The sequence below is a fragment of the Moschus berezovskii genome, chromosome 4 (assembly GCF_049115385.1).
Source record: "Moschus berezovskii isolate FMDL1 chromosome 4, NW_MosBer_1.0, whole genome shotgun sequence".
Lineage (NCBI taxonomy): Eukaryota > Metazoa > Chordata > Mammalia > Artiodactyla > Moschidae > Moschus > Moschus berezovskii.
The window spans coordinates 12,822,967-12,847,433 of NC_142463.1; the positions used below are offsets into that span (position 1 = coordinate 12,822,967).

At 49.5% G+C, this 24,467-nt stretch overlaps 1 protein-coding gene across 1 annotated transcript in view; it reads left to right on the forward strand.

Annotated features, from left to right (window-relative positions):
* LOC129540306 (uncharacterized) overlaps positions 1-21,217 on the forward strand; it is a 51,087-nt gene extending 29,870 nt beyond the window's left edge. Inside the window, exon 3 of the mRNA XM_088834980.1 lies at positions 19,934-21,217. Within this exon, the coding sequence (XP_088691106.1) occupies positions 19,934-19,965 (32 nt within the window). The 3' untranslated portion in view covers positions 19,966-21,217. The remainder of the gene's footprint in view (positions 1-19,933) is intronic.
* The last annotated feature ends 3,250 nt before the right edge of the window (positions 21,218-24,467 follow it).

The window sequence follows — 24,467 nt, forward strand, 5'->3', positions numbered from 1 at the left end:
GTTCCTCCCATAACTCTGCTTGGTTCCAGCAGGCACCTGGGCAAGAAGATGGGAGAGTGAGGAGCCGTGTCACTCTGCTGGTAGGTGTCAGTGTTCAGGGAGGGAGGGTGACCTCTGCACAGATGCCACACTAGAGATGGACGGCGCATGCGGACATGTCCTCTAAAGATGATCCCAGACAAATGTCACTGTGCAGATGTATGCCACTTTGTGTTTTTAAAAAAATTTGAAGAATTTTTATTGTAGTTGATTTACAATGCTGTGTTAATTTCTCTCTGTACAGCAAAGAGGTTCAGTTATACACATATATACATTTTAAAATATTCTTTTCCGTTATGGTTTATCCCAGGATATGGAATATGGGTCTCTGTGCTGTACTGTAGGACCTTGTTGTTTGTTCACTCTGTATGTAATAGTTTACATCTGCTAACCCCAGTCTCTCAGTCCACTCCTCCCCCGCCCCCTTCCTCCTTGGCAACCACGTCTGTTCTCTGTGTCTGTGAGTCTGTTTCTGCTTCGCAGATAGGTTCATACGTGGCATACTTTAGGTTTCACGTATGAGTGATATGGTACTTGTCTTTCTCTTTCTGACTTGCCTAGGATGGTGATCTCTTGGTCCATCCATGTTGCTGCAAATGGCATTACTTAGTTCTTTTTCATGGCTGAGTTGTGTTCCATTGCATGAATGTTCTGTATCTTTATCCGTTCATCTGTTATTGGACATTTAGGTTGTTTCCATGTCTTGGCTATTGTGAATAGTAGATGCACACCACTTTGAATGCCTAATGTCCCTGAGGAAGAAGAGAGAGGAAGCTTACATTTTTTGAGCACCTACTTTGTGCAAGCTATAATTTTAATCTCATTTAATCCTCATGATTCTATGAGATAAGGATTGTTATTCCCATTTGACGAACGAGGAAACTAGGCCTAGAAAGTGTTTGAACTGGGGACTTGAGTCCAGGTTTACCTGACTTCAAAGCCCAAGTTCTTTTAAATCATTGCCTGCCTCCCAAGCCTTGTCTTCTGCCTACTGCCCTCCACCTTGACAAATGTATAATTTATTTTCCTTCCTAAAATATTTCCTAAGTCACCAGGCACTGTCATACGTTCCGAGCCTGTTTCCTCTCTTGAAAATGCAAATAATAATAGCACCTACCTCTTAGGGTTGCCGTGAGATTGAGTTCATATTCATAAAGCATTTCATGTAGAGTTAACATTACTGAAGTATAGTCATTAATGTAATATAGCTAACATGTATGGAGTGCTGTTTACCATGTTCCAGGCATGGTGCTAAGTGCTTTATGTGGTTCATTTTATTTAACCCTCTAAACAACCCTTGGGGCAGGCATTAGTACCCTCATTTTCAGCTGAGGATTGTGAAGCATAAGGAAAATTAAGTGAATTATTCCAGTTCACACCCTAAGGAAGAGGTAGTGTGGGAGTCCGAGTTCTGATCACCTGAGGCTGTTATATGAGGTCAGAATCAGGGAGTAATGATAGTATAGGAATAACATGTATTAAGTCGTTATTAGGCATCAGGCACAGTGCTAATATATGCATTACAGAATTTCAGTTTTCAAAACTGTCCTCTATGAGGCCAGTCCTGTAATGAGCTGATTTATTTTTCACACTTGAGAGTAAGCAAGATTAGATAACTTTCTGAAGATCTCATGGCTAGATGTGGGGACCTGAACCCAGGCAGTTGACAGCCCTTGCACTTAACCATTTAATCACCTTAGCAGCAGTGATAATGTAGACGTTACATATCCTAAGTGCAATGTGGACTGAAAACTGGTTTACAGAATACATCCTGTAAACAAAAGGATCCAGAAAGTTTGCAGAGGAAGGGATAAATAAAGACATCTCCAGCAAAGGCCAACACAAAGGAAAGGTATTGACTGGTTGACCTTCCAGTGGCTCCAGGTGGGTTGAGCAGGTCACAACCAGTTTGATTCAGCTTCATCCAGTCCTGGCCAACTCCACACATTCTCTGCTGGCCCCACCAGGTCTGGTTTGATTCAAGCCAGCTTGAAGCAGTTAGGCTGAGTTGCAGCCAGTTGGGACCAGTCTGAACTGGACTGACCTAGTTTAAGTCTGTCTCTAGGCTGACTTCCCTTTCAGCGTTAGGGTTCTGACTCCCTGTGGACGCTTTTCTCGAGGACTCCCTGGTTGGATGGCTTTGGTTGGGACACCAGTGAGAAGGAAAGTGTAAGTAAATTATTAACCTTGGAGAGGCCACCCTGGGACCCTGGGGGTCTGTAGCTGGAAGACACAGCTGGCGAGTCCTGCCTTGGTCAGTTCTGCCAGGCACCGCTCCTCAACTCCCTCCCCATTCTGTCCCTGCGGAATCCTCTCGAAATGTGCTCCCCCGACCCCCGTCCTTTTCTGTCCTGAAGGAAGTAGCTTTTCCTTCAATTTTATTTATTTATTTTGGTTATGCTGGGTCTTCATGGCTTTGGATGGACTTTTCTGTAGTTGCAGGGAGCAGGGGTTACTCTCTAGCTGTGGTGCACAGGCTGCTCACTGAGGTGGCTTCTCTTGTTGCGGAGCACAGGCGCCAGGTGCATGGGCTTCAGTAAGCAGCTCGAGGACTCAGTAGTTGCAGCTCACAGGCTCTAGAGTGCAGGCTCAGTATTTGTGAAGTACAGACTTAGTTGTTCCGCGGCATGGGGAATCTTCCCCAGCCAGAGATTGAGCCCATGTCCCCTGCATTGGCAGGCAGATTTCTTGTCCCTCCAGGGAAATCCCCAATTTTTTAAAAAATGTGTGAACCTGGGGGATTTGAATGTGCTAACCTAGAGCTGTGCCTGGGCAGTGGGGCTGGTCTGGGATGGCAGGGTGCTTGTGTGTTGGGGCTCCCCCATCATGGGAGACTTGGTGGGCGTTGCTCACCTCATCCCCAGACCCTGAAACAGATGTGACTTGCACTCCGACACTGGAAATTCAATTAAACATTGATGTGTGTGGGGGCTGGGGGAGGAAGGTGGGCAGTGAGGGCAGGTGCCGGCTAATGGGATGCCACATTGCATTACCATCCTGCAGAAACCATGCCCCCTTCAGAGAATAACACAGGCTGAAAGGGATGAGCACCAAGCAGGCCTGGGGAAGAGGGCCTCCGTGTGGGCTGGACCCCCACCCTGGGCTTGCTGCTCCATTCCTAGCTGCACCGGGTGGTGATGGAGCTGGGGGACTGATCAGACCCAGGAAGCATCAGAAATCCAGCACCAGCCATGTCCTGGAGCTGACGGTCCCCGGGGACGGGCTGCCTTCTCTTTCCCTATTAGAGCCACACCTAAGGCTGTGAGTATTTGTTAGAGAGCAGGACTGCCACCTGGAAGGGGATTTATATTCTTAGAACTACAAGAAACTTGTTGCGGTCACTTACCCACCGTCATGTGGAGGTTTGGGAGCAGTCCTGCATGCTTCTTCTGGAGAACTGTGATCCGTTCAGTACAGAGCAGGGGAGCAGGGCAATGAGAAGGGGGACTCTGGCGTCCAGGCTGGGCCATGGCTGCTGTAATGTGCACCCCTCTGCCTGCGTGGAAGGCCGACTCTGCTCTGGAACCTAGTTCCGCTTTCTCCCAGGCCGAGCTCTCCCCCAACTCTTCTCTGACCCTGCCGCCTCCACCTGCCAAGAAGCAGGCCTTGCAGGGGCTCTGGGGACCACAGAGGGTACTTCCAGTTCCTTCTGTGGGCCCCAGTTCTCCAGGTCCTCTGAGGAGGGACTGGGGCCATAAGAGAGGGGGGTGATGCATCTATGAATGTCAATCAAGGGTGGGGGACTCAGTGGACTGTCAGGGGTCTACTTTGTCCTAAGATTGACTGTGCCTAAGGGACCGAGTGTAGTGCCTGGCTGTTGACCATGTCTCAGGATGGACAGTGTCCTGGTCAGCCAATGATGCCCGGGAACCGGCTCTGTCCAGGGACTGGTGGTGACCATGGAGTAACTGAGCCCAAACGACTGCTCTCAGAGACCCTTTGAGGACTCCCTGTGTCTGGGGCTCATCCACGCCCAGCACTCTGCCTACCATGGCTGCCTGAGAGCTGACTGGACCTGGGGCTACCCTGCTCAGGGGCTGATTATGCCAGACACTGGGTATACGGAGCCTGACTGTGCCAGAGACTAGAGTGACCCAGTGGCCAGTTCTACTCAGGACAGCTCCACCTGGCAAAGCAGCTGAGCCCAGTTCTCCTCTGCCCAGGGCTGGAGGAGGCCCAAGAATGGGCTGTGCCTGGACCACTAAGACTGAGGTAGGAGCCCAGCTCTGCCCAGAGACCGTGTTGGGGGCAGAGACTCTTCTACCTGGAAATGGAGTCTTGTGCCCAGCACACAGGCCGCCTAGCTACATGGCACCATGCCTGGGGTGAGGGTTTCTAGCAGCAGCTCTTCTTTTGGAACAGGGTGAGGAGGAAGCCCCCACCCTCAATGTAGGCATCCTCAGGGGCCCTGTTTTACAGCCCAATGAACAGAGAAGGCGAAAGAGCTGCTGAGCGCCTCCTGTGTGTCAGCACACGCATGGTTTGGCCTTTTGGCATTTCGTCACTAGGACGACCCCAGGAAGCAGTAGCTACCATCCCCGTTTACAGACAGAAAAACTGAGGTGCATGGAGGTGAACATTCTTTCTGGTCTTTCTTCTCTTCTTCCCATAAGGCCGTGAGCTTCCCTTGCTCCTCATTGGAGGGAGAAGCTGGGGCCTCTCTCTGTCTTACAGAAGAGGAGACTGCAGATGGATCAGAACCCAGACATCCAGCCTGCAGCTGGCAAGTTGAACCTGCTCGTGGCAGCGGCCCGGATCCTCGGGCGGGAACAGGGCACTTGGCAGGCTTGGTAGGAAGGGCTTCCTGCGGGTTGCATTCCTGGTTGCTGTCCTGGAGGCGGGCAGGCCCGGGTGCGGAGGCTGTCTGCCTCCTCACAAGCCCCCTTTCATGATGCTCAACAAGGCTCCCTCAGAGTCCGGACTCGGCTGTGCAAACACGCACATCTGGGCCGCTGGCTGCAGCGGGGCAGCGGAACTCTCCCACAGCTGGCTAGCTGCTCTTGACCTTCTGGACAAAAGGAGCTTTGGCCCTGTGGGGGCTCCCCGGGGAACTTGGGGCTCTGGAGGGGACCGTCCCCACCCGGCCCTCCGCGGGGAGCAGTCGTCTCTGGCTGCTGCCTGTCATCTTCATCAGGCCTGGGACGCTGATGCTGACAGCATTTCCTGCCGGGGGCATGCCCTCCTCCTCTTTCCTGGGCCAACACCCAGCCAGAACAGGGGAAAGCAGAACAAAGACCGCAGGCAGAGAGGGATGCGAGTGGGCAAAGAAGCGTCTGAGCGGTCATCCCAGTCCAAACCCCTTCTTCCTAGAATTTATAATGTCATGAAGGAAAAAGCCACAAATCAAGTAATCACACACACAAAAATTGTAAAGAACAGCACACTCTCACCTAGTGCTTTTCAGATGCCAGGCACTATTTTTGGTGCTTTGCATATTTTAACTCGTTTCATCCTTATAATGACCCTAGCCGGGGGGATGCTATTATTATTGCCACTTTGAAGATTAGGTGCTTGAAGCACAGAGAGGTTAGGTGATTTGTCCAAGGCCACTCGGCTAGTAAGTGGCAGAGCCAGGATTTGAACTCAGGGAGTGTGGGTTAGCATTGATGCACCTTTACGAACATCATCAGGGTGGTGCAGGGGGATTCAGTGGTACAGTGGGGACAGGAGAAGTCATTGGGAAGGGAAATATGATTTGAACTTAGGGAGGATCACTTTGGCTGCTGGGTGGAGGGCAGATCTGAACATCCAGACTAAATGCTGTCATAAGAGTATAGGTGAGAGATGATGGTGATGCAGCCTGGATGAGGTCAGGGCAGGGGGTCTGGGGGAAGAGCAGGGGGTCTGGGCTTGGAAGAGATGCAGCTTCTAGAATGGTGAGAGCTGGCAGCTAGGTGGGGATGGGGGTGGATGGAGGACTCTACCCTGTGTTTAGGGAGGGGGCCAGCTGGGTCCCAGGTTCCCTCTTCACCCGCCTGGCAGGACCACTTTGGCTCTCCTGCCTCCAGGGAGGATGGGGCCTATTGTTGCTATGCTCCAGCTGCCAGAAGCAGCCCTGAGGGTCTGGAGGGGAGAGCAGGTTCCTGGTCCAGCTGAGGAAGCCTTGATTTGGCAGCGAACATGGATTTAAATCCTGACTCTTCCTCTGAACAACCTGAGAGATGTTGGGTGCTTGACCTATATCTCAGCACCTTAATTTCTTCTGAAATTGGGGAAATGATGCTTCCCTTGCAAGGCCTTTGTAAGACTGGATGTGACAGTGAGAGGCAAGGTAAAGGGCTGAGTTGCCACTCCTTGCTGCTGTTTAAGCAGCATCCTCTGACGCTCATTCTGCCGGATGGCTGGAGGACTCTGGAGGCCTGGATACTTGTCTCTAAGATGCTGCATGATGCTGGACATGTCTTCTGTCCTGGGCTTCAGTGTCCTGGTCTGGACCATGAGCCACCCTGTGGGAGGTAGAGGAGCCAGGCCTGTCCTGAGTTTAGTACCCGGAATGGATCTGGGCAGACAGGACATCCCTTGTTCATCCCAGTTTGTGCTACTGTTTAACAAACATTTTCAGTTCAGTTCAGTTGAGTGCGACCTCATGAATCACAGCACGCCAGGCCTCCCTGTCTATCACCGACTCCCGGAGTTCACTCAAACTCATGTCCATTGAGTCGGTGATGCCATCCAGCCATCTCATTCTCTGTTGTCCCCTTCTCCTCCTGCCCCCAATCCCTGCCAGCATCAGAGTCTTTTCCAGTGAGTCAACTCTTTTCATGAGGTGGCCAAAGTATTGGAGCTTCAGCTTTAGCATCAGTCCTTCCAATGAACACGTAGGACTGATCTCCTTTAGAATGGACTGGTTGGATCTCCTTGCAGTACAAGGGACTCTCAAGAGTCTTCTCCAACACCACAGTTCAAAAGCATCAATTCTTCGGCGCTCAGCTTTCTTCACAGTCCAACTCTCACATCCATACATGACCACGGGAAAAACCATAGCCTTGACTAGACGGACCTTTGTTGGCAAAGTATTGTCTCTGCTTTTTAACGCGCTATCTAGGTTGGTCATAACTCTCCTTCCAAGGAGTAAGCATCTTTTAATTTCATGGCTGCAATCAGCATCCGCAGTGATTTTGGAGCCCAAAAAAATAAAGTCTGACACTGTTTCCACTGTTTCTCCATCTATTTCCCATGAAGTGATGGGACCAGGTGCCATGATCTTTATTTTCTGAACGTTGAGCTTCAAGCCAACTTTTTCACTCTCCTCTTTCACTTTTATCCAGAGGCCTTTGAGTTCCTCTTCACTTTCTGCCATAAGGGTGGTGTCATCTGCATATCTGAGGTTATTGATATTTTTCCTGGCAATCTTGATTCCAGCTTGTGCTTCTTCCAGCCCAGCATGAACTTTCACTTTCATGATATTGCCAAATTCAGACTTAAATTGAAGAAAGTAGGGAAAACCACTAGACCATTCAGATATGACCTAAATCAAATCCCTTATGATTATACAGTGGAAGTGAGAAATAGATTTAAGGGATTAGATCTGATAGATAGAGTGCCTGGTGAACTATGGATGGAGGTTTGTGACATTGTACAGGAGACAGGGACCAAGACCATTCCCATGGAAAAGAAATGCAAAAAAGCAAAATGGCTGTCTGAGGAGGCCTTACAAATAGCTGTGAAAAGAAGAGAAGCGAAAAGCAAAGGAGAAAAGGAAAGATACAAGCATCTGAATGCAGAGTTTCAAAGAATAGCAAGGAGAGATAAGAAAGCCTTCCTCAGCGATCAATGCAAAGAAATAGAGGAAAACAACAGAATAGGAAAAACAAGAGATCTCTTCAAGAAAATTAGAGATTCCAAGGGAACATTTCATGCAAAGATGGGCTCGATAAAGGACAGAAATGGTGTGGACCTAACAGAAGCAGAAGATATTAAGAAGAGGTGGCAAGAATACACAGAAGAACTGTACAAAAAAGATCTTCACGACCAAGATAATCACGACGGTGTGATCACTCACCTAGAGCCAGACATCTTGGAATGTGAAGTCAAGTGGGCCTTAGAAAGCATCACTGCAAACAAAGCTAGTGGAGGTGATGGAATTCCAGTGGAGCTATTTCAAATCCTGAAAGATGATGCTGTGAAAGTGCTGCACTCAATATGCCAGCAAATTTGGAAAATTCAGCAGTGGCCACAGGACTGGAAAAGGTCAGTCTTCATCCCAATTCCAAAGAAAAGCAATGCCAAAGAATGCTCAAACTACCGCACAATTGCACTCATCTCACACGCTAGTAAAGTCATGCTCAAAATTCTCCAAGCCAGGCTTTAGCAATACGTGAACCGTGAACTTCCAGATGTTCAAGCTGGTTTTCGAAAAGGCAGAGGAACCAGAGGTCAAATTACCAACATCCGGTGGATCATGGAAAAAGCAAGAGAGTTCCAGAAAAACATCTATTTCTGCTTCATTGACTATGCCAAAGCCTTTGACTGTGTGGATCACAATAAACTGTGGAAACAAACATTGGGTTGCTTATTTATTTATTTATGACTTACAAGATCTTAGTTCCCCAACCAGAGATTGAACCTGGGCCTGTGTCAGTGAAAATCCATATCTTAACCACTGGACCACCAGGGAATTACCTCGTTTAACAAACTTTTAGCTGAGCCTCTCCTAAGTACCAGACCCTGTCCAAGGAGGGGAGATTTCATGATGAAACTAGGTCTGCAAAATCTTGGCTTTCCAAAACTCCTTTATAGTGGGGGACGTGAATAGTATCAAGTCACAAAAATCAAAAAAGAAGGTTCCATTAATGAGATGTACTACACAGAGGGGATAAGGGACAGGGAGAGGGGTTCCTTTAGATGGGGTGGCCAGGGGCAGTCAGGGGAGAGGCCCCGAAGAGGTGCTGGGGGAGCAGAGGCCTGGTGGATGAGGAGCAGCCTGCCTGGAGATATGAGGATGAACTGGCTATGTGACTAGCAGAGGCCTGGGGAGCTAAGAGAGAACCAGCTCACATTGGGCTTTACAGGCTCTTAAGGAGTGTGAACTTTCCTCCAAGAGCCATGGGAAGCCTTTGAAAGGATTAAAGCCAGGGCATGACATAATCTGATGCACTGGTTTAAAAGGTTACTCGGGTTCCCTTGCAGAGAATGGATTGCGTGGAGGAAAGGATCCTGCCGGCCCCTCCATCCTGGCTCTGAATCCTGCCCCAGCACTGCCCCCTCCTTAAGGGGTCCTCCCCCACTCTCCCTGCCCCTCCTCCACCCCAAAGCTCCAGATGTGCTGTGGTCCTGGGGTAGGGGTGGGGGCGGGAAGCACCAGGGTCCCCAAGGCTGAGTCCTGGCTGGCTGACCCCCGGGGCAGCCTGGGCTGGAGGCTGCAGGCAGGGACCCATGTGTAGGGACAGTGGGCGTGGACACGGCTACCCTGCCTGCTTCCACCCACTGCATGGGGCAGGCCCCCTACCCCCACCCCGCATGGGGCTTTTGAATTAAAAAGTCTTAACTTTTTCTTTTAAATGGCAGCTCTGTGTACTGTACATGGTAATTAATACATTAGCATTTATGCAAAATACCATCACAGCCGGGCTGGTATGTCAGCTGCCTTCCTGAGCTGCAAAAATGTGAGCGCCCCGAGGTACCTCAGACAAGCCCACGCCCCTAGCAGACAGCTCCCTTTGACCTGGCGGTTCACTAAGCGTGTCTGCCTGTGTGTGTTTCTGTGGATGCCAGCTCATGTGTGTGTGCACTGCTTCTTGTGAGGATCTGTAGGTTTGCATGTATCCTCGTGTGTGTGTGCATACACACGTGCTTCTGTGTTGACCGGAAGGCACCTGAGTGCTACGTGAGGGCACCCCTGTGTGTGTGTGTGCCTGTGATGACTCGGGAGTGAGTGGCTGAGATTTTATATGCGTGCATCTTTGAATATGTGTGTGTACATCTTTGTGTGCCCAGGGACACATCTGCTGGTCTGTGTATTTGTGACTGGGTATGTGTGCATGAAAGTATGTGTCTGCACATGTCTGTATGTGCACCTGGATGTACTCAGTGTGTGTCTGTGTGGGTTATGTGCACAAATGCATGTGTGCATGGATGTGTATGTTTGTGTTCATCTGTGTATATTAGTTGGCACACATGTATGAGTATTCATGTGTATCAGGCATGCCTATGGAGTCTGCTGTTTGTGTCTGTTCATCTGTGTGTCAGTAGGGCTGTGTGTGTCCCTGTTTGGATATACCCATGTGCATTTGTATGCATGTTGGAGTGTGTGTGTGTGTATGTGTGTATGAGATGCTTGCTAGAGTGGTTCCTAATTGAAGTTGCGATGCAGTGGAAAGAACAGCCCCCTGGGAATAGTGACATTTGAGTTCAGGCCCTGCCTGCACTGCTTGCCAGTTCTGTGACCTTGGAAGAGTCGCTTCCCCTCTCCATGCCTCGTTTTCCTCGACTATAAACCGGGACCGATGATCTGACCCTGCGTCGAATGACAATGATGAACATTCACTGGGTGCTGGATGCCCTCTGTCAAGGAGCTCACGGTACAGTGGGGAGACGAACCCGTACCTAGGCAGTGACACCGAGGCCATGAGGGTGATGGCACAGAGTGCTGGAACGAAACTCATGGAGCAGGACATGGGGTGGGATGGGGGTCAGCGAAGGCTTCTGGGAGGAGGCAGTTGTTGAGCAGGGTCTTGGAGGATAAGAAGGGGTGAGTCAGATGAAGAAGCAGAGAAGATCTAGCCGGGCTGAGGGAGCATAGGCATGGAGTTGTCTGGCCCCTTTGGGGTGGCTTGAGATAGGGAGAAAGTTGCAGGAGTTGGGGGGTGTGTAGCTGGTGGAGATCACCCAGTGCATGGGGGAGCCAGTGAAGAAGACCTTTAGGAAGGAGAGTCAGGGTCTAGCTTCTGCGGGGAGGTGGTGACTGCAGGTGAGGGGTAATCCGGAGACAGTGACCCTGAGCAAGGCAACGGGAGGAAGGGGAGAGGAGGGGACTACAAGGTGTTGCTGAGTCAAAATCAATACCACGCAGCAACTGGTTAGATAAGAACGGAAGACTGTCCTAGGCAGAGGTAAAGAGCAGGTGCAAAAGCCCAGCAGCAAGAGAGAAAGTGCTGTCTGGGAAGAATTATAGAGGCTTAGGGAGGTGGGAGAATGCAGGAGAGAGAGCGAGCAGGCCCCTTGCAGGGACCTGGAGCTGGGTTAGTAGGTGGAATGTTTAGGGGAGACAGTTGGGAGGAGGCACTAACCATAGGGGATTGCCAGGTCGGTTTGGTGTTTTAGGAAACCTTTCCTTTCCCCTTCTTGCCCTTGTCCAAAGCTTGCCCGGGGGTCCTTGGTTCTCTGATCCTCAGATCAGATGGGGCTGATGATCTGGGCTATTGCCATACAGTTGTGAAGTCAATTAAAGCTGGGCCCTGGTGATATATCCCTGCCCTCTAGGAACATCTGACAGCACATCATAGGGGCTGATTAAGTATTTGGTGAATAAGTGGTCTGTAGGGGTAATCTGGGAAGACTTCCCAGATGAGGTGACCACCAAGCTGGATCCTAGGGCTGGAGTGGAAATTAGCCAGGTGAGAGGGGAGGGAGATGCATGGTCCAGGCAGGGGTGGGAAGGGGAAAGGTGTGACAGCGCAGAGGGCTGGGATGATTCTAAGTCATTCAGTGAAGACTGGACACAGGTGTGGTTGGAGTGGGATAGAGGCCATATTACTCAAGACCTGCATTATCAGCCTAAGGAGCAGAGATCCCACCTGACCCGCTCCCACGCCCCACTCCGGGCAATGTGAAGTTTTGTAAATTTTATAAATGTGGTTCTGGGTATGGGGTTTTGGGTCCTGACTGAGGGAAGGCAGAGTTAAAGGACACAGAGGCAAGCGAAAGGGTCTTCTGTGGCTTAGTTTGGGGTAATGACCATGCTGCTAGACCTCTTGGATTTCTGTTAAGGAATGGGGCACCAAGCTGTTTTGTTTGATTTTGATTTTGGGGGGGCTGCCCCCTATGGCTTGTGGGATCTCAGATCCTCTGACCAAGGATTGAATCCAGGGCCACGACAGTGAAAGTGCCAAGTACTAACCACTGGACCAGCAGGAAATTCCTACAAAGCTTTTTTCAATGAAGGCATGCACGGGACAACAGCAGGAGACCCCACCCCACCCCCTCCCACTGTCCAGCCCTGCGACCTTGTCTTGGCCAAGTCAGTCAGCCTCTCAGGGTTTTAGGTGATTCTCGGGAAAGGGAGGGATGTGTGGCAGGGCTCGGTCTCCCTCACCTCTTGTGGGGAGGGTCCCATCAGGGCACAGGAGGGCTGGGGGAGGGGGGCAGCTCTCTCCCTCCCCCTGCCCGCCCTGGACTGGAGCAGGGTGAGGATGAGGACAAGGCGAGCTCATGTATTTTCATGCTGTGGCCTCGACACTCAGCCCCACAGTCCCAGCTCGTGGGCTGGGAGGCTGCTCTGGGGTGGGCCGACCCCACCCGCAAGCAGACACTCCGCTATTGTTCAAAATGGAATTGGTCCCAGGAAGCTTGGAGCCTGCGAAAACCGCTATGAATTTTGCAAAACAGCTCTGAGGCGGTAAAGCATGTCAGAAGAATCAAATGCGGAAATCCCTATTTAGAAACTCCACTCTGGACAGGCATGACGTGCCCTGAGAAGATGGGGTTCAGGGGCTCTGGGGCTCCACATCTCCCCTGTAGCCTTGGAGGATGCCTGGCCCACAGCAGAGGGGAGACAGCCCCGCTGCCCCCGCCCCTGCCCTGGCCCCAGCTTCTTCTGGGTTTGCCTGACTTGGGGTTGAGCCCTTCATAAGGCACTTCCCTCTCCCATTCTTTCTTAATGTACCTATACTTTTTTTTTTTCTTTTGAAGGCAGCTTTATCATTTTGTAAAAAAGGATACATATGCTCATTGCAAAAAATTCAGACAATATGGAAAAGTTCAAAGAAAAATGTAAAAATCACCTCAGATTTTACCATCCAGAGATAACCACATAACATTTTGGTGAACGTCCTTCCAGACTTCTCTCTGTGCATAAATATACACAAATAGACTTCACGTATGCAATTCTACCCTGAGTGAGATCAGACGACACATGCTGTTCTGTCACCTGTTTTTTTTTCCCCCACTCAGCAATATGTCATGGACATCCTTCATGTCAATACATATAGATCCACCTCAAATGTTGAGTGCTTGTATTGTATGTTTGAATGTACCTCACTTACCCAGTCCCCAGCTGATGGCGGTAGATGTTTTTCCAGTTGTTTTGCTCTTGTAAACATCCCTGCAGTGATTGTCTACGTGCCTATCTTTGTGCACTCATTCATTCGTGCCACAGATGTTAATCAAGGGTATTCTACACACCCGGCCCGTGCCGGGTTGGGAGTAGGAATGGGGAATAAAACTACATGGTTGGTCCTTGTTTTTGCAGAGTTTATGATGTAGTGAAGAGACAGGACAGCCAGCCCCTGCCAGCAGGGAAGACAGCGATTTTTTGTGATGAGCTTATGTCTTAAGCATTTACAGAAATAACGATCCAATTAGCACATGATATGCCGTACAAAAGTACACACAGTGCGAAGGGAAAGAGAGAGAGTCAGACAGAAGGTAACTTAGACTCAGGAGCCAGAGAGGGCTTCTCTGAGGAGGTGACTTTCAGGTTGAAAGATGAGTGGACAGGAGACAGGGGAAGGGAAAATGATGGGTGGGTGTGGAGGGAACAGCGAGAGGACTTCCCTTAAAGGGAGCAGTATTTTCAATGACTAACATATGGAAAATTCCAAAAAATGGGATTGCTGGGTCAAAGGGTAAGAGGAGCTTGCATTTCATCACATATTGTAAATTGCTTTCCGCAAAGGTGTTGCTTTTTACAGTCTCATAAAGGATACGTGGAAGGGGTTGTCAGGAGAGTCAGTGAAAGTCAGTGTAAGCAGGCAGCGAGGGCTCTGTGCATACAGGAAGCGAGCTGGTCGCTGCTGTTGCCATTATTATTATAATTATCTTTGCCAATCTAATCGGTGAAAAATGATATCTCATCTTTGTTTTTAACCAGCGTGTCTTTTTTTTTTTTTTCCGATTCTGCAGGAAATTGAGCCCTTGGGGGGAAATGAACTATCTTTCTTTCTTAAGCCACCTTTGTCAGAACCTTCCTGTGCCCTGGGAGAGGCAGGAAATGTTCAGGGTCCTTGGCCTGTGGTCCCATCCTCCCAGTAAAGCCCCGGGACTTAGAAATGATTCCAAATCCCTCATGGCTCTGGGTCTCCTGAGGCAGGTGGAGGGCAGTTTGATACCTGGGCAGGATGGGAGTGATGCCCTTGGGGAGGGTCAGGCGGAGAGGTAGGGGTGCTGCAGCCAGAGTCCACATGCCATTAGGAGTGCTTGGAGATCCCAGGTGTTCCTGGAGGATATTAATGCAGCCAGATGAATATTAACTGAGTGGCTATTAATATTAACGGCAGTAATAAACAAGTGTGAGGATTATTTTAAAGAGGGCTGCTGCTCCAGCTGTGGCCTCCGCTCATTAAGAAGCTTCTGAGGCCTCAGTCTTCCTCTCCCCAGGCCTCACGCAGGACTCAATGGCATCCTCGTGACCTTTTCCCTGGGCTGGGACTGAGCCAGAAGGGCCTTTCCAGCACTTTGGACTGAACGAGAATCAATGCAGGAAACCCCGAGTTTCCGTCCAAGGCGCTCTGGGCCAGTGAGCGGATGGGGGCCAAGGAAGGGATGAATTGGCTTGTGTGTGGGCAGCCAGCTGCCAAGACGCTACTTCTGACCCTCTCAGGCATAAGGCCCTGGTGCCTTCATCCCCAGAGGAACCCGGGCAGGGGGCTTGCAAGGGGCCCATCTCTTGCAGAGGTGGCTGGAGGAATTACCCTGCTAAAGTGGTCATGAATTATAGAAGAAGAAGGGGGAGGAAGGACCAGAATATCATATGTGTAAATAAACCGGAGTGGCTGCCAGACATAAAAGCCAGCCACCAAGCTCTTGGACCCACAGCGCCCCTTCTCCCATGACTCGCTCGTGCCAAGTACCACAGTGAGTCGCTTACCACCTCCTTCTTCAAAGGATTTGTTAATAAGTCAATGACGGAACATCTAAAGGGGAAAAATATTTCTCTTTATAGTTGGAGATAATTGTCCCAGGAAAAAAAAAACAACAAACCTTTAATTACAACTCACATGGAGAAAGCTTGATTTGTGGGCAGAGCCCAAATGCTGAGGAGCTGGATGTAAAATATTTGTAATATTTAGGGAACCTAGAGTTTTACATAAAAGTAAACAGCATTGCCTGAAGGCACAATTTCCAGCAACACAATAAAATGTGCAGTGAATTTATGGCGGCCATCCATTAGCTCTTACCAAGGCAACGTCGCCCCTATCTGTCGTCCATCATTATAATAGAGGGTTAATGCACCGAATTTACATAAAAAAGTCATATTGTCTGCATGAATTATTTACACTCGAAGCTGTTTTTACAGCTTGGTTTCAAGCTGGATTCTGGGAGAGATTCTGCCAGTAAATTACTCTGTGGAGACCTGGTTCTATAACTACACGCGGAGCCGGCAATGAAAAGAAAGGAAAATGGGCCGGCCCTTGCGGGTCGTTGGCGCTGACGCCTCCCTGGTGGGGGCTGGAGGCAGCGGTGGGGGCTTGGGAGCTGCTGCAGATGAACCTCTGTGTCTGGGCTTCGTGGTTGCTGCCTATGCATGTGGTCAACAGTAGTTTGGGCCCCATTGGAAATGCAGTGATCCTCCAGAGGTGTCCAAGGGCTCTTAGTGGCTGAAGTTAGGTTTCTTTTAGAGATCAGGGTCCTGGAGAGGAAGAGGAGCTGCTGTGTTGGTTGGAGCAGGGGCCTAGCTCCGCAGTGTGAGGGAGACCCAACGTCCCCATGGTACAGATGGGAAGACTGAGCCCCCAAGAGGCACCTACTTGAGAAGCAGGAAGCCTATTCACCCCAGGTAGGCCTGGGGAATGTGGGATGTGCACACACTTCCGATATGGGGGGAGAGTGGGGCTGGGATGGGGCATCCTTGGAGGACATACACAGAGGCCCCAAGATGCCATCTCCGCCCTTATGTTTTCTAGGAAGTTTAGTGAATCAAAGGCAGTTTTTGTGGTTTGGCCGGAGATGAGCCGTTGTGTGGCACTGAGTCCTTAAACTCTCTTCACTTTAGGGTTTGGACGACTGGGGGAAGCTGCTCATGCTTCCAGGTGATGTGGACGTTGGGGAGCTGGTCACACAGTGGAAACACACCTGGATTTTAAATTCAAAGCCAGCTGCGTGGCCTTGGGCAAGGCGTTCAGCTTCTGGGAGCTCAGTTTCCTCATCTGTAAAATAGGGTGTTTAATTCCAACTCTCCCAGGCTGTACCACACGCCCCGTCACGGGCAAATGGCAAGAGGCTCAAAGGGAATAATGTGCCGCCCTGGGAGGTGTGCGACGTGTCACCAGCAAGGCCACAGCAGACAGAGGTCAGCAGAGGGAAACCTTGAGGTTAGGGGGACTGATAGAGGGACTTGGAGAGTGAAAGACAGACAGATGGACAGAGATGGCCAGACAGCCAGACACAGACAAAAAACAAATCCCAGAGACAGAGAGCCAGGGAGAGACAAAGAACAAACACAGAGAAACAAAGAGAAACGAATGGAGCTGAGGGAAGAGTCCAAGGTCCCAGGGAGAAAGACTCAGGCAAACTCAGGCTACGACTCAGACATCCTGGAACCCTGGTGGCGTTATTCTGGCTAGTGAAGAGATTGGCAGGGTGGGATCTGCACTGGGGCCACTTCTTGCCTGGACCCCCTTTCTCCCTCCAGGCCAAGTGGTTGGGCTTCTCTGGCCTGCAGACTCCTGCTTCCCTTCTCTCTGCTTTTCTTTAGCACCAGGATGCCTGGGCCGGATGCTGGCCCCTTCCTCCCTCATCCCCCAGCACCTGGGACAGGCATGTGCTTGTCGCTGAGGCTCTCTGGGTCTCCCGCCCTCTCGGAGCAGCCACAGCGGGTCCCAGGGGCCTGGAGACAACAAATGACTCCCTGCTGACGGGTAGCTGGCTGCCTCCTGCCTGCCAGCCCTTTCCGCTGCACACGGCAGATAATCATGTAAGGCAAGGGAACCCCTCCTGCCCGTGGCCGTGTGATTTAAACCTGAACTTTGCTTTGCTTTCATCCCCCGGAGAAGCAAGATTTAGATTATAAATTTCTCTGTTTTCTTGGGAGCGTGCACACACATGTGCGTACACACACACATAGACACATGCCACAGACTCCCTCTGTGTGAATTCTTACACACAAACGTATCCTCCTCAGTTGCAAACCACATGTCTACACACTCATGTAGGATGCATCTGTATGCACACACCTGCCGTCCAGGGAGCTTGCGGCTGCTGGTCAGGGCAGGGAGAAGATGCTGAAACAGCTGGGAAGGGGCGGGAGGGCGGGGGAGGGCGACGGGAACAAGCAACACCGAAATTGTCAGAAGCTCTCCAAACCTCACCCCACCGGGTTGCCTATAAGAAGGGAATGGGGGTTTGCGTTTTTGTGTGAATATGTGTGTACAAGTCTGTGCGCTTGAGTGTGGGTGTTCCCAAGTGTGGGTGCCTGCGTGGGTGCCACTGGTCTCAGGCCAGCTGGTGCCTCTCTCCCAGCATCACTTCTCTCTGGCCACTGAGGGTTCTGCCAGTTCTGACTTTTGTCTCCCTGGGTGACCTCGAGGGTGGGTGACCCTGAGGCTTGAGTAAACTGGGCGTGTGTGTGTGTGTGACAGTGTGTTTGGGGAAAGATCTATGAGTGTGTTTTGCTTAATAGAATTAGTGAGGATGAGGACCTGAGCGCTTAAAACTGTGCCCTTCCTGTTTCCTACTCCCTCTCTGCTTTAAAATTCTCCATCGCAGCCATCACTATTTTTTAAAAAAATATTTATATATTTACTTGGCTCTGCTGGGTCTTAGTTGTGGCATGTGGGGTCTAGCTACCTGATCAGGGGTCAAAGCCGGGCCCCCTGCAATGGGAAGGCGGAATCCTAGCCACTGGACCACCAGGGAAGTCTCAGCATCCATCACTATTGAACACATTATATTTATTTTGTTTCTAATTTCTCTCTCCCCTGCCAGAATATAAACTCTAAGAGGTAGATATTTTAGCTCTTTGTTCACATTAACATCCCTACTATTAGGACCATCTCTGTCTCATTGTGTGTTCAGTAAATATTTGTTGAGTGAATGAACCCATGAATAACTTCATCATCTCTTTCCAAGAGTTCTCTTAAGTGTCACTTTCCCTCTCTATGTTAATCATAGAGCACCATCTGTGGACCAGTAAGAGCTGACATCACCAAGGTGCAGATAAAGGATGGAAAGGGAGGAGAAAGGGGAAGTTCCTTTTTAAGAGAAAGTTGCTTATCTTTCCAGGAGCAGTTTTGACAGAGTTCTGAGAATGAATAATAGATTTCAGGGTATCAAAAAGGGAGGTGGAGAAGACCAGGTCAAGACAGTTGTTTTGGAAAAGAGTTGGAGGGGGGCGGAAATAACATATTAGCTGGAAGAGGCATTGGGGTCCCTAAATCATTCTCACTGACATGATGACATTCATCAACCTTCCTGTCAAGTGACCCAGGTCCATGGTATGTGGTAACTTAAGTAGGTTTTCAGGTATTTGTACAGGGAGTATCTCATAGAATGAGGGAATTAATGGAAAACTGTCTAGGTCTGAGCTTTCCAACACAGGAGCCATTGGCTAAGCCTGTGTGGCTATTGAGCATGTAAGTGTCACTTTCTTTTTTTAAATTTTATTGATGTATAATTGATTTACAATATTGTGTTAATTTCCATTGTACAGCAAAGTGATTCATATATATATATATACACACTTTTCCATTCTGGTTTATCACAGGATATTGAATATAGTTCCCCATGCTATACAGTAGAATCTTGCTGTGCATTCATCCTATATGTAACAGTTTATATCTGCTAATTGCAAACTCCCAGTCCATCCCACCTCACCCGCCCTTGACAATCACAGTTCTGTTCTCTGTTTGTGAGTCTGCTTCTGTTTTGTAGATACGTTCACTTGTGACATATTTATTCATATGTTTATATTTTTGATATGGACCATTTAAAAAATCTTTATTGAATTTGTTACAATATTGCTTCTGTTGTTTTATGTTTTGGTTTTTTTGCTGCAAGGCATATAGTATTTCAGCTTCCCTGACCAGGGATCCAACCCGCACCCCGTGCGTTAGAAGATGAAGTCAGTCTCCTCATAGGCAAAATAGAGATACTTTTAATTTCATATCAGGATTGAAAGGATTAGGCTGCTGTTATCACTGTTATTATTTTAGGTGTATAAGCAAAACTGCACAGATCCAGGAAGGGAAGAATGTCCTAACAGAAATTCACATGAAAAAGAGCCAGGGTTTTGGCTGGTCTCAAATTAGCGTGAGGGCCAAGCATGGATGGTAAAATCTCTGACACTCAGAAAACAAGGCGGTGACCCTTGGAGCCAATGTGGGTTCTCCAGACCAGGCACGTCTTTCAGATTCTCGCCAGCCTACTGACTGGTGGCTGCAGGAAGTAAGCTAGCATGAGTGGGCTGGAGTCTATTTACTGAGCACCTGCTTGTCCTGGAGGTCTCACGTGGTCTTTGCTTTTAATCTTATTTCTTTATTTTGGCTGCCCGAGCCTTCACTGCTGTGCACAGGCTTTCTCGCGTTGTGGCGAGAAGGGGCTACTCTAGCTGTGGTGTGTGGGCTTCAGTCGTGTGGTGTTACCTGCAGCATGTGGAATCTTCCCAGACCAGGGATCAAACTCGTGTCCCCTGCTTTGGCAGCAATTCTTAACCACTGGACCACCAGGGAAGTCCCATCACATACATAGTCTTGATCTTCAGAAGTTTGTGCACTAGATGTGACCATTCTTTATTTTGCAGATGAGAAACTGCATCTCCAGGAAGTTAAGTGACTTGCCCGAGACCCGCGGAGCTGGGATTCAAGCCTGGATCTGCCTGACCCTTTCTGCTGTATCACGCTGCTCTCCCAGACACTGGACAGGATCTCTTATGACTCTTGAAGACACAATGGATGGTGTGAGGGCACAGAAGGGACTCCCATCTGAAGGGCAACCATAGAATGTTCTCATAAGTGGGAACAGGTCAGTCTGTAAAGGCCTTTGGAGGCTGCTGTGGGGCTCTGCCTGCTCCCCAGTTCTGACCAGGACCATAAGAAGATGCAGAGCGTGCAGGCCTTTAACAGTAGGAAGAAGAGTGGATAGAGAAAAAGGACAGAGAAAAGCTCAGATAGCAGGATCAGGATCTAGGGAGATCTCAACAGACCGGGGTGAAGAGGTGAACTTAGCAGGATGAAATATCATGGGGATAAATGCTGGGGCCCATCTTATTGACAGGAAAAAAATTGTAGAGAGTAACAGCAGCTTACAAGAAAGGGATTCAGGAGTTCAGGGACCAGTAGGTTCAGTGTGAGTCAGTGGGCTACATTAATAGAGGTATGGAGTTTGAGTCAGGGAAGGTGACCACCAGCCTGATCCAGCATGCTCTCTGCCTTGGGGCAGTCTCTCTTGTACATATCTGAAGGTCATGTGCTAGTATCTGCTTTTTCAACTCGTCTCCTTTATTGAGGGGATGGGGATAGAACCCTTCTGGAGTTCAATCCTTGGAATCCAGAGCAGCCCTCTAGAACGACACCTTTGAAAGTAGAAAAGAAGCTGCAGATTTTCTGAACATTTTTTGAGCAGCAAGTCCTGGATCTGATCTTTATGCCAAATCTCCCTCATTTGGTGAGAAGAAAGTTCTAGTCCCTGAATACTGTGGAACAGGGAGGGGTCCAGGTTTCCTTGGCCACCGGCCAGGTGTGTCCACTGCTTTTCCAGCTGCCTTCCTCTGCTCTTGGAGCCCTGAGCCCAGTGGTCAGCGGTTTGCTGGAGCCTGGTGGGGCTGGTACCTCCTGTGCTGGAGGCGGGTAGGAATGAGAACCTTGCGGTTGCTCATGTCAGGGCTGGATCCTTGCTCAAGCTGGAGTGTCACCTGCCAAGCTGAATTCGGCACAGGAAGCGCCTGGCGGGGAGATGTACTGTTTGGAGGTTCTGTTCCACTCTGAAATGCACTTCTTCTGGCAGCTGCAGTGAAGTGAAGCTGTTGCACTTCCTTCTCTCTTGCCAGAATCACAGCCACTTTTTCCTGAGAAAGAAACAGGGCTGCAGACAGTTTGACTCATTAAATACTTCTTTTCCTCTTAAATCTGATTTTGTAATTTTTCTTTTTTTTACATGAATGGAAAATCCAAACGAATGATATTGAAATAAACAAGGCATTTGTGATGGGAGGGTTAAAGCAGATTGTTGGGGGTGGGGAAAGGGGGTTGGAGACGCCTCACGTTTCTGCACACAGGCTGCTCATAGCCTGTTGAGGAGCGGAGTGAGAGAGTGTTCATGTTCTGCCTACCTCCCAGCCCAGAGGAGCCTTTTTCTCCTGGTGTCTTGGGGGTTCACTGAGAAAGGCCGTGGGGAGGGGAACTCTCGTTTATCAAGAACCTACTAAGTGCTAGGCCTGTAATATGGGTAATGTCATTCAATCCTCATAGCAACCTTAGGGGATACGGGGACCCATTCTGTAGATAAGGAAAGTTGAGGCTCAGAGGGATTAAGGTGAACCAGCCAGGGATACACAGGACTGGGATTTGAACCTCCATCTGTCTGACCTCAAACGCCGTGCTCTTTTTGCTCCTCCTTGTTACTCTGAGCAGTTGTATATTGAGCTGGGGAGTGTAAAAGGAGAAAGAGGAGGAGAAGAAGAAAAGTGAGGAGACATGACCAGCTCTGAGGAGTGGGCATCCTACTTGGTGAGACAGAACAAGATGCTGACTGATGAGAGGGAGCCAAGCCCTAGTTGCTGGGTTATGGCAAATATGGGTGGTTTAGGGAAGGGTGTGGAGTGTGCATGGGTTTGGCTTGAAAACCAGGATGGGCTTCCTGGAGGTGGAGGCCCTGGAAGTTGAATGGAGGTGAGGGAATGACCTTGCTGTGTAAGCAAAGGTAGAAAGAAAGGTCTGAGTCTGGCTTGGGTATGGGGACATAAGTCCGGGTGGGGTAGTGATGATTGTGTTAAGAATCTAAGTGTTGGAGACTTCCCTGGTGGTGGTCCAGTGGCAAAGACTTCATACTCCCAATGCAGGAGTCCTGTGTTTGATCCCTGGTCAGGGTATTAGATCCCACCTGCTACTGCTAAAATGATCCCACAAGCTGCAAATAAGACTTGGCACAGTCAAATAAATAAAATATTTTGAAAAAAGGAATGTCTGTGTTGGAGTTGGGGTAGAGGGGTGATCAGGTTGAAGAGTGTATTGCAAAGAAAGAGCCCTGGGCTGGGAGGTAGGTGCCTACTTCTTATCCTGGCTCTGCTACTGGCTTGCTGTGTGATATTAGGCAATTCCCTTTCTCTTTCTGGGCCTTAGATTTTCTGTCTGAAAAATAGTGAAATTGGACTGGAGGATCCCCAAAGACCCTTGCAGGGTCCCATAAAGAGAGAAGCTGACTGTAGAATCCAGCAAACCTTGAATGTTAAGACTTGGCATTAGAATTATGAAATGTTAGTGTTTACAAGAGCCCCCTGCTACTGCTACTTAGTTGCTCGGTCATGTCCAACTCTTTGCAACCCTGTGGACTGTAGCCCACCAGGCTCCTCTGTCCATGGGGATTCTGCAGGCAAGAATACTGCAGTGGGTTGCCATACCCTTCTCCAGGGGATCTTCCCAAACCAGGGATCAAACCCAGGTCTCCCACATTGCAGGTGGATTCTTTTACCATCTGAGCCACCAGGGAAGCAAAAGAGCCCCCAGGAATCATCAACTAATCCGTTACTTTATGTCTTAAACGATGAGAAGGAGTTCATGAGGTAAGGGAAGGTAAAATGGTGGGGGGGGTGGGAAATGAGGGTGTTCCAGGCAGTGGGGGTAGAGGATGAGCAAAGGCGTGGATGGAAGCTAGAGACAGGTGTGCAGGGGACACCAAGCTCTTTGGTGCTGTTGGAGAATAAAGGCCAACTTGGGGTGGAGGCAGTGGTCTGAGATCAAATAGGAGAGGGAGATGCGGCTAGACCTTGGAGAATCAAGGGACTTTGGTCCCATCCTCTGGGTAATGGGGATCCACTGAAGGGATGGGAGGGACATGCTCAGAGGGGCAGTTTTGAAACATCACTTTGGCAGCTGTCGATGATGGATTTGGCTGGGGCTGGGAGTGGGTCCAGGCCAGGGGATAAGGGTTTATAGGCCAGTTAGGAGACTGGTGTATCAGCTCAGTGATATGGTGTTGGTCTGAGCCAGGAGAGCGGAGTGGGTGTGATGGGTAAGTGTCTGTTTCAGACGAACTGGGGAGTGGAGTGGAGAGGACTTGCTGATTGACTGGATGCAGGGACTGAGGAAGAGGGAGAGTCAGAGACTCCAGGTTTCCAGCTCGGTGATATTCATCGGGACAGGAAACACTGGAGGGAACACCTTTTGGGAAAGGTGATGGGTTCAGTTTGGGATTTGGTGAGTTTGATGCATCAATGGAACATACGTGGAATGAATTTTTGATTCATTCATTCATTGCTGGCCATTTCCTATGTGCCAGGCATAGCTGGATGCAGCTTTCCTGGTACTGTCAGTCTAGCGAGGCATTCAGTAAGTCCTTCCTTATGCTCAACCACGATCTGCTGAACTTTTACCCACTGGGCTTCTTCTGTCCTTTAGGACATCTCAGGAGTCTACCCTCCTTCAGAGATTCATGATCAGTGACCTTGGCTCCTTGCATTGCTTCTGGTTCAGGGAACATGGAGCTGCTGAGAGAATGTGGACTTTAGAAAACTGTGAAGAAATGGATTTCAGCCTGAGTACCTTTTTATATAGTCTCATATGTTAAGTCTATGGTTTTTCCCGTGGTCATGTATGGATGTGAGAGTTGGACTGTGAAGAAAGCTGATCACCGAAGAATTGATGCTTTTGAACTGTGGTGCTGGAGAAGACTCTTGAGAGTCCCTTGGACTGCAAGGAGATCCAACCAGTCCATTCTAAAGGAGATCAATCCTGGGTGTTCATTGGAAGGACTGATGCTGAAGCTGAAACTCCAATACTTTGGCCACCTCATGCGACAAGCTGACTCACTGGAAAAGACTCTGATGCTGGGAGGGATTGGGGGCATGAGGAGACGGGGATGACAGAGAATGAGATGGCTGGATGGCATCACCGACTCGATGGACATGAGTTTGAGTGAACTCCGGGAGTTGGTGATGGACAGGGAGGCCTGGCGTGCTGTGATTCATGAGGTCACAAAGAGTCAGACACGACTGAGCGACTGAACTGAACTGAACTGATATGTTAAGTAGGTTTCATAAAACCTCTCTTTTAGGCGGAGGTGTGCTAGAATGTATCTCTGTTGTCTTTTTTAAACACATTTTTTGATTGGAGTATAGTTGC